Source organism: Cebus imitator, unplaced genomic scaffold (genome assembly GCF_001604975.1).
Source record: "Cebus imitator isolate Cc_AM_T3 unplaced genomic scaffold, Cebus_imitator-1.0 Scaffold39, whole genome shotgun sequence".
Classification (NCBI taxonomy): Eukaryota; Metazoa; Chordata; class Mammalia; order Primates; family Cebidae; genus Cebus; species Cebus imitator.
The window spans coordinates 5842983-5859090 of record NW_016107354.1 but is presented as its reverse complement, the minus strand read 5'-3'; the positions used below and the strand labels follow the sequence as shown (position 1 = coordinate 5859090).

Genomic DNA, 16108 nt, shown 5'->3' with positions numbered 1-16108 from the left:
AAAAAAAAAAAAAAAAGTCTGTTGCCAAAGTGCCCAGTGGAATTTTTTATGTATGCATTACATAAAACTAGACCTTTCTATTCATGTATCTCTCTCACATACACACACACTCTCTCTCTCTCTCTCTCTCTCACACACACACACACACACACACACACTCTCTCTCTCTCTCTCTCTCTAGTTTATTTAGTGACTTTCTTGGTGTATATAGGTTTAACAGTTAAAGTAAATAGGGATTTGTTTTTAGTAGGGCTGAAGAACCTTGAGATGAAAACAAAGATATTAAAATTTACTTATGATCTTCCCCAACATTTGGCAAATGAAAAATTAACACTTTAATTAAAGTACCACAGGTAATTCATCTTTTGTTCCTGTACCATTGGCTTTTATATTTTCACCAATCACTAGCTCAGAATTGTGTCCGTATTTTGCATTTGCCTTCCTTAATTCATTTCACCTATCAGTAGGTCACTCTTTGCTAATATATCTAGATAATTTTTATAAAAGATATAGAGAGCAAACCATACTCTCCACCCCTGGCATTTCTTCTTTTCAGAAGATGAACATATCACTTGCTCAATTCCTTAATGATTAAGGCTTTTGCTGAGCCATGGAATGTCAGATAAATGGCCAGAATAGCCAAATCCTTTTTTTTTTTCCAAGAAGCAATCGAAGTTGAATTCCAAGCGGCCTTCCTATAATGAAAGTAAGTTCACATTCTGGCAGAACAGGAATGAGAAGGTAGCAATAGGTTTCCATAATCGTAGACAGACAGCTGTCAGCCATTCCTTCAACACAATGAATTGGACCTCTATTGTATTAAGATAAATTTGGTAGGATAAATATGATGAAAAATCAAATCTGTATAATATTAATACTCTACTTTTCTAATTTCAATCTCCTTCTAAAATTTCATCTTCTACATTTTTGTTTGTAATGCACTCAGTATCATTTTCTCTGTTAACCCAAATAGGGGACTATCAAATGTATTGTGTAACTTTTCAGAATCCTACAGGAGAAAATCAACTATTAATAGAATGAAGTAGTGTGAAATAGTGTGATCGTCAACAGTTCTGTCAAGCAACCCAGTGGTGATACTTATGTCTCTTTATCTTCATAAGCAATCAATTATAGTTTTTTTGCCCTTCTTAATAATTCATTTGGTAAATGAGATTATCTTTGAGTTCACAATGGCCTGAATATGCCATCTACTTCTCAGGTCCACAGAAAAAAAGAACCTTCCAAAAAAGGAGCATTTAATTTGTTGGATGGCTGGTTTTCTGCTTTATTTTGTGGGGTTTTTTGGTTGCCATTTTTGCCTTCTTTTTTTTTAACTAAGAGTTAAAACAGTTTTATTTTGAGTAGTGTCTCATTGTATGGATATATCACAATTTGTTCATTCTCCAATTATTTCCCTTTGTTCTATTATTAATAAAACTGCTACCATATTCTTATCTAAGTCCATTTTTGACACCAGTTTTTATTTAGTTGCTGAGTCATACATAAATATGCATTTTAATTGAAGAAATTGCCAGAAAATTGTTATGCCACTTTATGCTTTCACCACCAGTATATTAGAGTTACAGTTGCTCTCTATCCTTGCCAACATTTACAACTTAAGCCATTCCAGTGGATGTGAAATGCATCTCACTGTGGTTTCAATTTGCATTTTCCTGATGATTAATGCTAGGGAATACCTTTTCATCTGCTTATTGGCCATAACTATATTCTTTTTTGTAAAATGTTCATTTAAGTCTATTGTCCATTTTAAAATTAGATTTTTTGGTCGTTCTTTATATATCCTGGATGCAAGTTCTTGCATATTTAGAACTCAGATATGTATGTTCTAAATATTTTTTTCCAATACTGTATGTGCTTTGACATTTTATTTTCTTAACAATGGCTTTTGATGAGCAGAGTTGTAATTTTTATAAAGTTCAATTTAATATTTTTCTTGTATATTTAGTGATTTATATGTTGCATCTAAGAGTCATTTTACTTTAAAGTCACTAAAATATTGCCTTATGTATATTTAGAGGCATGTTATAGTTTTTTGGTTTCAGTTTTAAGTCATGATTCATCTCTAATTATTGGGTATAATGTGTGATACAAGATCCAGAATTTTTTGCCAATGTATCTGTCAACTTGTTCCAGCAGTATTTGTTGAAAAGGCTATTATTTTCCACTTTAACAGCCTTGGTTTTCATTAAGATACTTTGAATCCTCTAATTTTCTTCAAGTTTGTTTTAGTTGTTCCTACTGCTTTATTTTTCATATAAATTTTAAAATCAATTTGCCAACTTATATAAAAAAAACTTATGGACATTTTTATTGGAATTTGGTTGAATCTGTACATAAATTTGGGAACAGTAACACTATAACAATATAGAGTCTTCTGATTCATGAACATGTTATATTCCTCTGTTTATTTAGGTCTTTAAGTCACAAATGTTGTATTTTTTTAGTGTAGATGTCTTGAATACTTTTTTTCAGTTAAACTTATTCCCAAGTATTTTATTATCTGATGCTACTATAAATGTAAATTTGAATATTATTTTTAATTGTTTGCTGCTAGTATACAGAAATATGATTGATTTCTGTATCTTTTATTATTTATTGTAATACTATTAAATTTACTTATTAGTTCTAGTATTTTATAGATGCCTTAGGATTTTTTATGTAAACAGTTATATATGAACAGATAACATTATTCCTTTATAATTTATATACATTTTAATTATTTTATTTATTTATTTATTTATTTTGAGATAGAGTCTTGCTTTGTCTCCCAAGCTGTAGTGCAGTGGCATGATCTTGGCTCACTGCAACCTCCACCTCCCTGGTTCAAGCAATTCTCTTGCCACAGACTCCTGAGTAGCTGGGATTATGGGCGCATTCCACCATGCTAGCTAATTTTTGTATTTTTTAGTAGAATGGGGTTTCACCAGGTTAGTCAGGTTGGTCTTGAACTCCTGACCTCATGATCTCCCTGTCTCGGCCTCCTAAAGTGCTGGGATTACAGGTGTGAGCTTTTTATTTTTTAATTGTTGATTAACAACGATGAGACTGGATGTCTTTGTCTTGTTCTTCATTTCTGGAGAAAGAATTCAATAGTTCACTACTAAGTATTATGTTACCAGTAGGTTTTTCCTAAATGCCCTTTATCAGACTGAGAAAATTTCCTTTTAATACTAATTTCCTGAGTATTTCTAACATGAATGAGTATTGAATATTGTCAGAACCATTTTCTGAATCTATTGTGATTGCCATATGTTTTCTTTCCCTTTATTCTGTTAATGTAGTGAACTACATTGTCTGATTTTCAAATGTTAAACCAGTTTTACATTCCTGAGATAAGTTCTACTTGGTAATGATATATTACCTACATTTTACATTTGACTGGATTCAATTTGTTAACATTTCATTTTAAAATTCTGCATTTATGCTCAAACCTCTGTCAGGGTATGCTGCCTCATAAATTTAAGAAGTGTTCCTTCTTCCTCTACTTTCTTACCTTTATGCAAGATTATTATTATATTCCTTAAATGTTTGAAAGAACTTACCAGTGAAACTATTCGGGGCTTCAGTTTTCTTTGTGGATAAGTTCTTGGTTATAAATTAAATTGATTTATTAGCTATCAGAGTATTCAGATTTTCTATTTATTCTTGAGTGAGTTTTGGTAGTTTATGTCTTTCAACAAATATGTTAATTTTATCTAAGTAGTCAAATTTATTGAAATTAGGTTATCCATAATATTCCCTTTTTATTTTTCTAATATGGGTAGTATCTATAGTGAAATCCCCTCTTTCAGTCCAAATACTGGCATTTGTGTTTTCTCTCTTTGTTGATCCGTCTTACTCAGGTTTATCAATTTTATTGTTTTTTTTTGTTGTTGTTGTTGTTTTTTTCAAATTTCTAACCTTTGCTTTTTAAGTTGTCTTTATTGTATCTGTTTCCTGTTTCATTGATTCTTACTCTTTATCCATTCAGAAAAATCGCTGACTTATCCATTCAGAAAAATCGCTGACTTTTAATTAATTTGATTAATTTCTGTTTAATATGATGATTGCATTTGTTGGGCTTAGGTCTTACACGTTAGTATTTTTTTCTCTACTTGTATTTGTTCCCTTTGTTTTTCACCTTCTATTTCTCCTCTCTCCTGTCTTTCTTTCTTTTGTTTGAATTACTCTGTTGGATTTTTTTAACTATACTTCTTTGTATTTTAAAATTTTTTTGTTTGTTTGTTTTTGATTTGAGTCAACGTCTTGTTCTGTCACCCAGGCTGGAGTGCAGTGGCCCAGCCTCAACCTCCTGGGCTCAAGCAGTCCTCCCATCTCAGCCTCCTGAGTAGCTAGAACTACAGGTGCATGCCACCACACCTAGCTTAATTTTTAACCTTTTGTAGAGACAGAATCTCACTATGTTGTCCAGGCTGGTCTTGAACTCTTGGCCTCAAGCGATCCTCCCACCTCAGCCTCCCAAAGTGCTGAAATTACAGGCATGAAATACCTCACATGGCCTCTTTGTATTTTTTAAAATTGGTTTTTCTAAGGAGTCACTATGAAATCTTAACCAAATATCCTTACAGTTAAAATTTTACCACTGCATGCAAAATAAAACAAGCTTTAACAATCTAATTCTACTTATACCTTCATCCTTTGTGCTAACATACTATTGTTGTTCCATATTTCATCTCTTTATATGCTATAAATCCCATGATACAATGTTGTATTTTGTATTAAGTAGCTCCTTACCAAAAACATTAAACAATTAGCTATTTATTAGTGAAATCCAGAGAAGAAAAAATGGTCGCATATCATTTTTGATGTTCCTCCTTTCTTTCTGTGTATCTGGTTTTTGTCGAGTGTTCTTTCTTTCACTCCTGAATACTTCCCTTGAATGTCTCTTTTGGTGTTTGTTGCTGGTAACTCATTGTCTCAGCTTTTATTCATTTGAGAATATATTTCACATTCATTTTTGAAACATGTTCACTGGATAAAACTCTTACTTTATTTCTCTTTTTAGCATTATAAAGATGTTCCATAGTCTGCTAGTCTTCATTGTTTCTAGTGAATAATCAGCCCTTGTTCATATTTTTGTTTTCCTGTAAGTAATATGTCCCTTTTTCTGAAATTTTCTCTATCTTTGGTTTTCAGTAGTTTAACTACTTTCTCGGTGTGGTTTTCTTTGCATTGTTTCTAGTGAATAATCAGCCCTTATTTATATTTTTGTCTCCCTGTAAGTAATATGTCCCTTTTCTCTGGAATCTTCTCTTTGTCTTTGGTTTTCAGTACTTTAACTAGTTTCTAGGTGTGGTATTCTTTTTATTTATTTGCCCTGCATTCACTGAATGTCTTAAACTTCTTAGTTGATGTTTCTCACCAAATTCAGGTAATTTTCAGCCAGTATTTTTCTTTTAAATTATTTTGGTCTCTGAGTCACATTTTCCTGGTTGTTTGTACAACTTATAATTTTTTATCATATATTGTATGTTGTGGATGATCAACTGTAGATACTCAGTATTTTATTATCTTCCTCTGAAAAATTTTACTTAGGAGGATAAGAAGCAGTTAAGTTACCTTCTGCATGCATTAAACTTGTGGAATCTCAGTTTTTACACTATTGGGGGGAGAGTGTTTTTTAATTTTGCTTTTAGTCTTAAGGCAAATTCTTACTCCTGACATATAGAATTTATTCCTAAGAGTTGCCCCTCTGGAGTGTCAGTGGGAAGCCCCAGGTGTTTATGAGTTCCTTCTAACTTGATAGGATTCAAATTCAAATTGTGTTTTCCTTGCAAAGGGCATCAGCTGAAATGTCTTTTCAGATTTTCCAGATACACAGCTCTGTTTTTTATTGGGTTCATTTGAGTCTTCCAAATACATGGCAAGCTCAGGTGTCAGCAGCCACCTGTAAGTTCAAACTCTGCTGACACATTAAGCCAACTAGATTGACTTTCTATTTGGATTCTAGCCACTCCATGCTAAGAAGACCAGGAAGCATCTTCATGGGAAAAACTATGAAAACAGAATTTAATTTAGCAAAATGCCTTTCAATCTAAAATGGAATCCACTTCAGTTTCTGCTTAATTTTGGTAGCTCTCAGGTATCTTTAATATCTATGTTTTTTTTTCATATTTTGTTCAGAGTTTATATTTATTGTCTGTTGTAGGATTGGTCTGATATGAGCTATTCTGCCCTTACCAGAACTGGAGTTTGTAATAGAATCTTTTGTGCCAATATTTTGCATATATCACATTAATTCTGTCTGACAAAATGTAAGTTTTCATAGACCTTTGAAGAGGTAGTCACTTTATTTTTCTCTATTCTTTATTAATTCACTGATAATCATTGAGACTATTTAGTGGTAATTTCTCATTTAGTTTTCCATTTTGATCTCTTCTAGAACATATTTCTTCCATGTTATTCTTCTGCTTAAAAACCTTAAAGACTTCTTAACTTGTCATTCAAGGTGCTTAGCAAATCTGGTCCCTATTTACTTTTCTAATTTCATCTCTTAGTACTCCCCCCCTCTTTTTTTTAACATAAACCCGAGCCATAGCTCGCTGGTTTTTATTCCCTAAAATGTCCTTTGCTGTTGTTATAACTCCGTGCCTTCACTCACACTGATTTTCTAGCCTGAAATAGTTTCACATTCATTCATACCTACTGGTAAATTCTTACTTCTTTTTTTTTTTAATTCATTTTATTGTATTTTAGGTTTTGGGGTACATGTGAAGAACATGCAAGATTGTTGCATAGTTACACACGTGGCAGTGTGATTTGCTGCCTTCCTCCCCATCACCTATATCTGGCATTTCTTCCCATGCTTACTTCTTTTTTAAGATGCTGCTTAAGCACCACTTCAACTCTGAAGCCTCCCTAATATTCATCTCTGTCCACACCAATTGTGTTAGTTGCTTCTTTTCCCTGCTCTAATAGTATTTTAAAATTACCTCTGTTAGCATCATTTGTAATTTTTAATTTATATGTCTTCTCCCATTGGACCAAATTCCTTAAAAACAAAGTACATGTGTTATTTATCTTTGTATACTCCATCAAAATGCCAGGTATATATGAAATGTGTCAGAAGTGTTTATTGAATTAATACATAAATAAATGATTACTAGGCACATTATCGAATTAACCAGAGTTCCCCTTAGGGAGAACTTTATGTATGCACCAAGCACTCACTCATTCACTCTGATATCCCTTGGAATTTACGCAGGAAGGGGCCTCTCCAGGATTAGTTCAGGACCATTGCCAGAGGCTATGATGGTGAAACTGGCCTTCTTTCCAACCCACCTGGAAAAACTCCATTTTGTCTTCTCTTTAAATCATTCAAATTACATCTTTCTAAGGAGGTATTTGCCTTGGCCATTTCTATTTTCTCTCTGCAGATTAACCATCTTTAATCTAACTGAAAGTTTGCCTTTACGCAAACGGAGATGAAGGATGAATTAACCAATTTGAGCCTTGTAGGAGAGTTGTACGAGCAGTCTCTCCTGGAGTACAGGGACCTTATCCCTTGAAGCCTACTGTGGTGTTGTTGATCTCTTGGCCTTTCAGTAACTGTCATTTGGGACTATTGTTGCTGGCAATTAAAGACTCTTAGGTCAGCTGGAAAGCCGTCTCCAGGTACTTAGCTGTAGGTCTAGGCTTCTTCCAACTGCTCTTCATGAAAAATCATATGCTGAACTCACAAATGACTCCTTTGCTATTAAAAGAAGAAGCTGCCTCATAGAATTATGAGCCATTCCAAGTTCTGGATTCTGTTGCACACTACTGGCTATTTAAGAATGAAATACTTGGTTTTTTACACTTAATGATGAATGGAGCTGTATGAAATCATATGATATGCAGATTTTTAAAATTAATTATAACAAAGTGAATTGTAGACTTCAGAACACAGATTAATAGCATACCTTTTGAAAACAATTTATAGTATGCTTTAAAAGTTTTCTTATCTGTTTAAAAGTGTTTTCCAAATATACAATTTCCATTTTTAAATTTTTGAATTTATACACACACACATACAATCATAGGTATTTCTACCGCGGCAACAATTCCTTAACCAGTTTGTTTCAGAAGCCAAGTTTAGGGACACTTTCTAAATGTTCTTTTGACTTTGTAGCCTCTAATGCTTTCTTAAAATTTGGAATCTAAGCTTAACTCAAACCTGGATTATAAATTCAAGTAATAGATAAGTTGTCAGCTTTAAATGAAAAAAAAAAAGTAATATTGAGAGATTTTCTATCAAAATATTCAAGAAATATTTGTTGAAAACATCTTTTTGTGTAGTATTCATATGGATGCTTCAATGAATTCCACATAAGTTTTATATGGCACAGTCGCTTCTAAAAGACAGAATAGAGGAAACCCTCACATGTATTTGTGGGACATTTGTGGTTTATATTACTGTATTTCCTGTACATTACTCAGGTATTAACTCAGATATTATCAATCTAGGGAAGAATACGCTCCCTTTCCAGCACTTTAGTGGTGGTGGTGAAAGCAAAGGTGAGACTGTTTTCATATGCAAAGTTGGTTTGTTGTTGTTTTTCATTGACTTTCTAATTAAGTAGAGTGACCTCCTGGGCATAGTTTGCATAGTCATAAGATAGCCTTAGAGTACCACAATTTGGGAGACTGGACAGGCCAGGGGCAAAAATAGGAAGCAGGGAAAAGCAAAAAACAGGAAAACATTGAAATATTTTCCAAGTTACGATTTTGCAGAGGGATCTGAGCACTGCAATCTGTGTAGTGTTAAAAGTCACTGCTTGTAATCCCAGCACTTTGGGAGGCCGAGGCGGGTGGATCACGAGGTCAAGAGATCGAGACCATCCTGGTCAACACGGTGAAACCCCGTCTCTACTAAAAATACAAAAAAACAGCTGGGCATGGTGGCGCGTGCCTGTAATCCCAGCTACTTAGGAGGCTGAGGCAGGAGAATTGCCTGAACCCGGGAAGCGGAGGTTGCGGTGAGCCGAGATCGCGCCATGCACTCCAGCCTGGGTAACAAGAGCGAAACTCCGTCCCCCCCCCCAAAAAAAAAAAATTAGTTTCTGCTGCTCTCATAATCTGCATCTTCCATTCTAATAAAAGACAGATTCCCTAGGACAAATGAAATGAAGAAGTCAGTTAAATTAATTGTGTTAGGAGTTTTAAAAGCTAAATCTGGATGCCATTAAAACAATTCAGCTGACCACTGAAAAAATTCATTCACATGGCAAGCGTGAAATTTGGGGATAGTTACATTTGAGTGCCCATTGTGACTTTGCCATTTATTAACTGCGAGACTTGGACGATTTAACCTCTCTAAGCCCCAAAGTTTCCTCACTTGGAATGAGGAGTATGGATTAGGTAATCTTTAACATCCCTGTCCTGTTAGAGTTCTCTAATTCAATGAGCATGTTTAATCTATTTTATAATGAATCTGCCACTTAAGGAAAGTCCCATTGTAAGCTTACTTGAATTATATATACCCTACATCATTAGAATATTTTCTGATTTAATATTTCTAAAAATCTCAGACATGCCTTACCATGCCTTCCAAGGATTTCCTAGAAGCAGGGAGCCTGGCATCTCAGAATTGTACAGTATGGTTAGTCAATCAAAGAAGTCAAATTGGAACCAATAACCTCTAAGTCCCATACAACAACTATAGGTACATTTTCCACATCAAAATTATTCTTATAGAGGTTTCAAGAAAGACAAAACAGTTAACAGAATATAAGAAATAAAATGAGATTTCTACAAGATCTGATTTCAGAAATTCCCAGGTTCTAGTAGAACATGTAGTCATCAGAGACTCACTCTAAAATTCTCACTGTTGAAGATGACCACTCGACTGTATCAGTAAGCATTTGAGTATTTACCTTATGCCATCCTGGATACTAGATCCTGGGGATACGGATAAGCAACTAAGGATAAGACACAATGAAATCACCACTGTTTTGGGATATATAGTCTGGAGAAGAAAGTAGGCACATAAAACTGGTAATTTGGATAAAATATGCAAATATTAAGATGGAGGTATGCATAGGGTGCCACCTGTGGGAGCCTAGGATACTTATTCTAACTTGACTACCAGGTAAGACTTCCATGGAATAAATAATCCCAGAGATGAGTTTTCAATAATGAGTGATTGCAAGATGGCCAGGCAATTCCAGGAAAGGAGAAAACTCAGATTCCTAGTATGAAACAACACAACGTTTAGAGAACTGGAAGTAGTTCAGTGTTATAACACAAAAAAAGTTCCAATCTGAGTAGCTAGAACTGGTACTGGAGCCATAGTTAGAGGGCCAGGTCACGAAGAGCCATGCATATTGTACTAAGGAGTGTGGACTTCATCTTGTGGGCATGAGGGAGCCATTGAAGTGTTTTAAATATAGCAGCAGCCTAGTCCAAATTGCATTTTTGACAGATCATTCTGGCTGAAATTAGGAGGAGGTATTTAGGTGGGGGTTAAAGGATTTAAAACTGGGTGTAAGAATATCAGCCAGAAGGCTAGTTTTTATAATAGTCCAGCAGAGATCGTAAAGGCTAAGGCAATCGATAAAGATTGAAATGAGACAATGGATTTAGTAACATCCTTGTTAACTAACTACTGAGACTTGCTTCATCTTCATTTGCACTTCTTAATTTCGTGTAGAATCTATGTCAGGAGCTAGCGTTGGATAAAGCTAAAAGCTGCTGAACAACACGAATTATTCAGTCTACCAGCTTTTTACCAGTCTTTTTATTCTACAAGGGAATCTTCTTGAGCCTGAGCCCAGTTCTGAAAATTTAGGAAGCCAGAACTTGTTATTGCCTTATTCAACCTTAGTGGTCTCTGGTTCAAATTTAAATGATGCCTTTTTGCCTAGGCTCAACAGTTTGTAAGACTTCCTCCTGTGTATACATACAGCTTATAGATAATAAGTGGAATATTTGATGCTCTACACTACTTTCAGGTCATTAAAATAAAGAAGCATATAAATTATCCCAGCTGCCCTGGGATTCTGTAGTTGAAATAAGATAAAGGACTCTGTTTAGCTATCTGTGTAAAGTAAATATAACTTGAGAATTTTTTAAAAAGTAAACACAGGCATCAAAACTGAAAGCAAGAGACTCTTGAAAATACGGACTGGTATATCATTGGTTAGAATTTCCTTCATTTTGCAAAGCCACGAGCCACATGCATCAGCTCACCACAAAGTCATTAAGCCTTTTTAAGCTCAGATGAAAAACATTAACAAATACCACAAAAGGCTTTAGTATAGCCCCTTTGTTCATTCACATATGGCACTTTATAACTCCTGCGCCACTCCGGTCGTGTGTTTGTTTAAGCTGCCTCCATCAGGCTGGTCCTGAAAGAACAAAAGACATCTTGAGCAATCCTAAGCAGGAAATGGGCTAATCTAAACATGGTTTGTGACACTTTAAGTAGAATAGAAAGGGGAGGGATTGATTAGTCATTAATGTCCAATTGGCTCCATATGTATGTTGCAATAATAAAGCCCCTTTTCAGAGCAGTAGCAGAGTTATTGAATTAGAGGTTTATGTTTCCTCAGAGCTGACCTTAGGGAATTCCCTTTGGTTCCTCTTGTTGATCTTTTAAAGAGAATGGAGTCTCTAATAGAAAAAAATAGAAGTCTTATCCACAATAACACTTGCTCCTAATCCTGTAACCAAGGAATGCATTAATTTAGCATTGTTTTAATCCCAGCTATAACTTTAGTCCTTACTGCTTTCTTTACATCCCTTGCATCTTTGGTGGAGCAGTATTTCAGAGACCAATTAGACAGTGGCATGAACTTCAAAACTGGTAATGGGCTCTTCTAATGTGCTTAGCTGGGCAGGAAAGTGGCATCCTTAAAGTGGGAAAGTAATGTTCCAGCCAAGAAATGGTGGGCTTTGAAATTCAGTGTTATTTCAGATTGCCGAATAGTGACTGGGGTAGCTTTGGTGTGGGGGAAATGTACTAGGCTGAAAGTCAGAAGATTCAGGTTCTAGATCTGGCTATGCTCCATATTACCAGCAACTGGTTAATCAGGGGAAGGTGTTATCACCTTTCTGAGTCTTGCTTCCCTCATCTATAAAGTGGGTTAAAAGATGTCTGCCTTCCTACCCATTTTAAAAGATTGTAATGAGGATGAAGATATTGTAATTAGTGAAAGCACTTTGTAAATATTATTTTATGCAAAGTTACTTAGCACACCTGACGTGTCTATCCTAGAAACTCACCTCTGACCTAGAATATCAAAAAGGTAAATTGCTCTTTAAAGAAATACATTGGTACTCTGATTAATGAAATGTTTGTTTCCAGCCGAGTGCAGTGGCTCACGCCTGTAACCCCAGCACTTTGGGAGGCCAAAGCAGGCAGAACATTTGAGACCAGGAGTTCAAGAGCAGCCTGGCCAACATGATGAAACCCTGTCTGTACTAAANAAAAAAAAAAAAAAAAAAAAAAAAAAAGGTCACTGCTGTAGTTGATCACGTATCCGAATAAATTTTAAAGTGTTTCAAGCTTTGGCCTCCCTGAGTAAATCTATATTTCCCAAATCTTGGTTCATCTGATACAACATTTCTAGTTTAGCTTAGGATGTCCCCATTCATTTTGTAGTTCACTCCTTCTGGAAGAGAGACGAGGTGATGCACATGTGATCTAAAGAATTTTCTATTCTTCCCCTTCTTAATTCATGTTTTTGTTCTGTGCACTGTGCTTGAATTTTTCAACTTCTGGAAGCGTTACATGTGAGTCCCAGAGACCTACTGTGTAATCAATTCCTTGTCCTTCAGTTCCTGAAGACAATCTGTGATGTAGGAGGAAAGGAAAAGGTTAGAGCAGGCTAGAGGTCAGACTTGAGCTCTGTTCCTTAGAAAAAGGTAGAAATTAATAAAGTAGAAGAGTGTAGTAAGGATATGTGAAGACTGTGGCAGGGTTAGGGTTAGAGTGAGAGACTGGGCAGATGTATGGCATATCTGGGAGAATCAATTGGTATAGAGTAGAGAATCTAGGATGTTTATACTAAAGCCAGCATCTAAAAATTCACCATGATCTCTCCCAGTCTTTAGGATAGTAAAACTTCCCATTTACAATGAAATACATATTTTAAATGAAGAAATAAATGGAAGCTGCCTATTTGGTTTTGCCAGACGTGGAGAGAAAGCTACAACAATAAAAGCAGGTCTCAAATGTTAATCACCTGTGGCATAGTAGTTAACTTAGAATAATATTGAAATGTTTTTGCATCTGATATTCTCCACAAACCTGTCTCCTTTTATGTGAATGCATGTCAGTATATAAATTGCTAAATCCATGTCAGTTGTAAAGTAATGGCACTGAGGGCATCATAAATTACCATGGTGATCCTCAGGAGAAGACACTGTCGTATCTGAATGAGTGTTTCACTTCCAGAGTAATGTATGCCTTCATCTGGCCCAGCAGTCAGCATATTGCCCTGTGTTGATGGATATTGTCAGCTGGAAGCTACACTACATTTCACTGCACAATAAACATGGCTGTCAAACCCATATAAAGTGAAATCAATTTATCCTGTATGGTCAGTGCATTTTAAATGAAATTAATGTACTGTGGGTATGGTGGCAAAAAGGTATCGTATTAGTTATGCATCTTGGGATCTAAGACTTTTCATGTAAACGATCATTCTGTCTAGTAGGCCTAAAAGAAGGGCTGTTTATAAAATATGTTATTTCTGCACAATCTTCAGAAAGTAGCCTTTCTGCCCTCCTTCTTGTTTAGAAAAAAATTCATGTTAGCTAATCCCACCCCTTTATACTGCCTTTTGTTTGCAGTAAATGATGACCATATTTGCTAAATAATAGTTCACTATAATGTTGTAATTTATTACTGGCTTTGACACAAATTTCTACTTAACCAACGTATCTAAAAATAGAGTCGAAGGGCCAGAGATTGATTGAATCATGTTGGTCCTGTATAATAACTTCACTGAGCAGAAAGGGTTTACTTTTTTCAGAAAATAGAAATGTTGGTTTTATTGTGTATTTTGCTTCTAAACTTCTGAGTGTAGGCATTCCTGTTATGTGGTAGAAGCCTTGTCTGAGGCTACCAGTTTGACCACTTTACCTTTAATTATAGAAGTTCTCAATCTACGGGAGATATTCAGGAGTTGCCATATCACAAAGTATACATCAGCATATCACCCTAGTAGGGTGCATGAAAACAAGCAAGAGCCATGTTCATTCATTCATTTATTCATTCAGTCATTCATTAATGTAACACATTTTGCTAATTGAAATCCTATGTGCCAAGTACTTCATTGAATCCTAGGAATACAGCAGTTAATGAGACCCAGCCCTTGCTCTGTCTTCAAGGAGCTTTCATCTAGTATGTTGCTACAGTCAGCTCTTTGGAAATTATAAAACGTCAGGAATTTAGGCATAGTTTCATAGATGTTAAAGAACTACCCTTAAACAACAGAAAAAATAGATCAGCAATCTTGAAATAAATGCCTCTAAATCTACGACTTTTGCATATGAGGTGAGAACCAAATAATCTTTGTTTAATGAATATTTTATTATATATTATGTGGGAAATCCTGAGGATACAAGAATGAGTACAGCATAATCACTAAATTTAGGTATCTCATATTTCTGAGAGGAGTGGAAAGGAGGGAGCATGTCTATGGGGCATGTCTCCTGAAAGCAAGAGGAGTGAGTGCAGCCTGGGGAGCATCATTGCAAATGCTGTTCCTTTAGCCTGAATTACCCTTCCCATCTGGCCTTACTCCCTCTCCCACTCACCTGCTGATTCCTATTTGTTCTTCAAGACTCATTTTAGGCATCACATCTCCTAGGAAGCACTAGCTGACCATTCTGTCTGGTGCTGTTTTGGTGCCCTTTTATTGTCAATATTGTAGCCCTCTCACCTCCTTTGTTATAATCATCTGTCCTTACTCTGAACTGTGACTCCTTTAAAGCTTGAGCTGTTATATTTACCATGGTCTCCTTAGCACCTGGTATAAAACCTAGGTTATAGTAATTGTTCAATTAATATTTTTCATTGAATTAATTCATTCAATCATGAAACATGTCAACATTGAAGGATGAATGGGATTTAGCATGAAAGAGTAGGAGAGGGGTCTTCTAGGCAATGAAAAGAGCACAGGTCAAAACCATATTGTGAAAAAGAATTCTGTTTGTAGGAAACATATAGAGTGGTTGTGATCTGGGGCAAACAAGTCTAAAATGACAGGTAAAAGCATGCTTTTGAAGAAAGGAATTACAGCAGCAAAGTTTGCCATAAGGTAATGTCATTCACTGCTGTATCATCACCTAATATTGATTGTAGTAAATGTGGTAAAATTAATTCTTAGTATGTTTTTGAGGGCTACATCAGAAAAGCCTATAGAATTTGTCATTTGAACCTGCCTTCTACTTCCAAGAAATCACTTAGAAAATAAGAGGAGGACCTGAGGAAAACAGCTGATCCAAGCTGTGTGACATTATCCACATAATAACGCTTTCCACTCATCTTGTTCTTCCTGCCCTGACATTACAGGAAGTAAAGCAATGAATGGCTCTGCAGCTAAACTACAGCAGTATTATTGTTGGCCAACAGGAGGTGCCACTGTGGCTGAAGCACGAGTCTACAGGGATGCCCGTGGCCGTGCCAGCAGTGAGCCACACATCAAGCGACCAATGAATGCATTCATGGTTTGGGCAAAGGATGAGAGGAGGAAAATCCTTCAGGCCTTCCCCGACATGCATAACTCCAACATTAGCAAAATCTTAGGTGAGTTCTGAAGCACAGCTAAAGCTGATCTTCTCCCCCGTGAGTCCCATGAGTGCCACCGGGTTGGGAAGCAGGGGCGTAACTAAGATCCTAAGGGAGACTAGGGGGCACAAGTTAGATGAAGATCAGCCAGCTGCCACTGGAGACTTTGTCATCATGTCTGCCTCCCCCACCCCACAACGTGGCATTTAGGTTTGGGAGTTATATCCACCAGGTGCCAGGGCAGCACTGGCTAAACACTTATTTTAGGGACAAAACTATTTATAGTATGTGTTAATACTGGGAATTTAGCAACTCTTGAGAGGTCACAGGAATCATGGAGACAAGCTTTATCTCTTTTTACTGTGCAGT

General features: G+C 35.8%; 1 protein-coding gene across 20 annotated transcripts in view; it reads left to right on the top strand.

Moving 5' to 3' along the window:
* SOX6 (SRY-box transcription factor 6) overlaps positions 1 to 16108 on the top strand; it is a 669339-nt gene that overhangs the window by 631683 nt on the left and 21548 nt on the right. For 16 of the 20 annotated variants that reach the window (XM_017525615.2, XM_017525619.2, XM_017525630.2 and 13 more), the window contains one exon: positions 15524 to 15757. In XM_017525615.2, the coding sequence (XP_017381104.1) occupies positions 15524 to 15757 (234 nt within the window). The remainder of the gene's footprint in view (positions 1 to 15523; positions 15758 to 16108) is intronic. The other 4 variants (XM_017525632.2, XM_017525627.2, XM_017525628.2 and 1 more) reach the window with 1 other exon arrangement.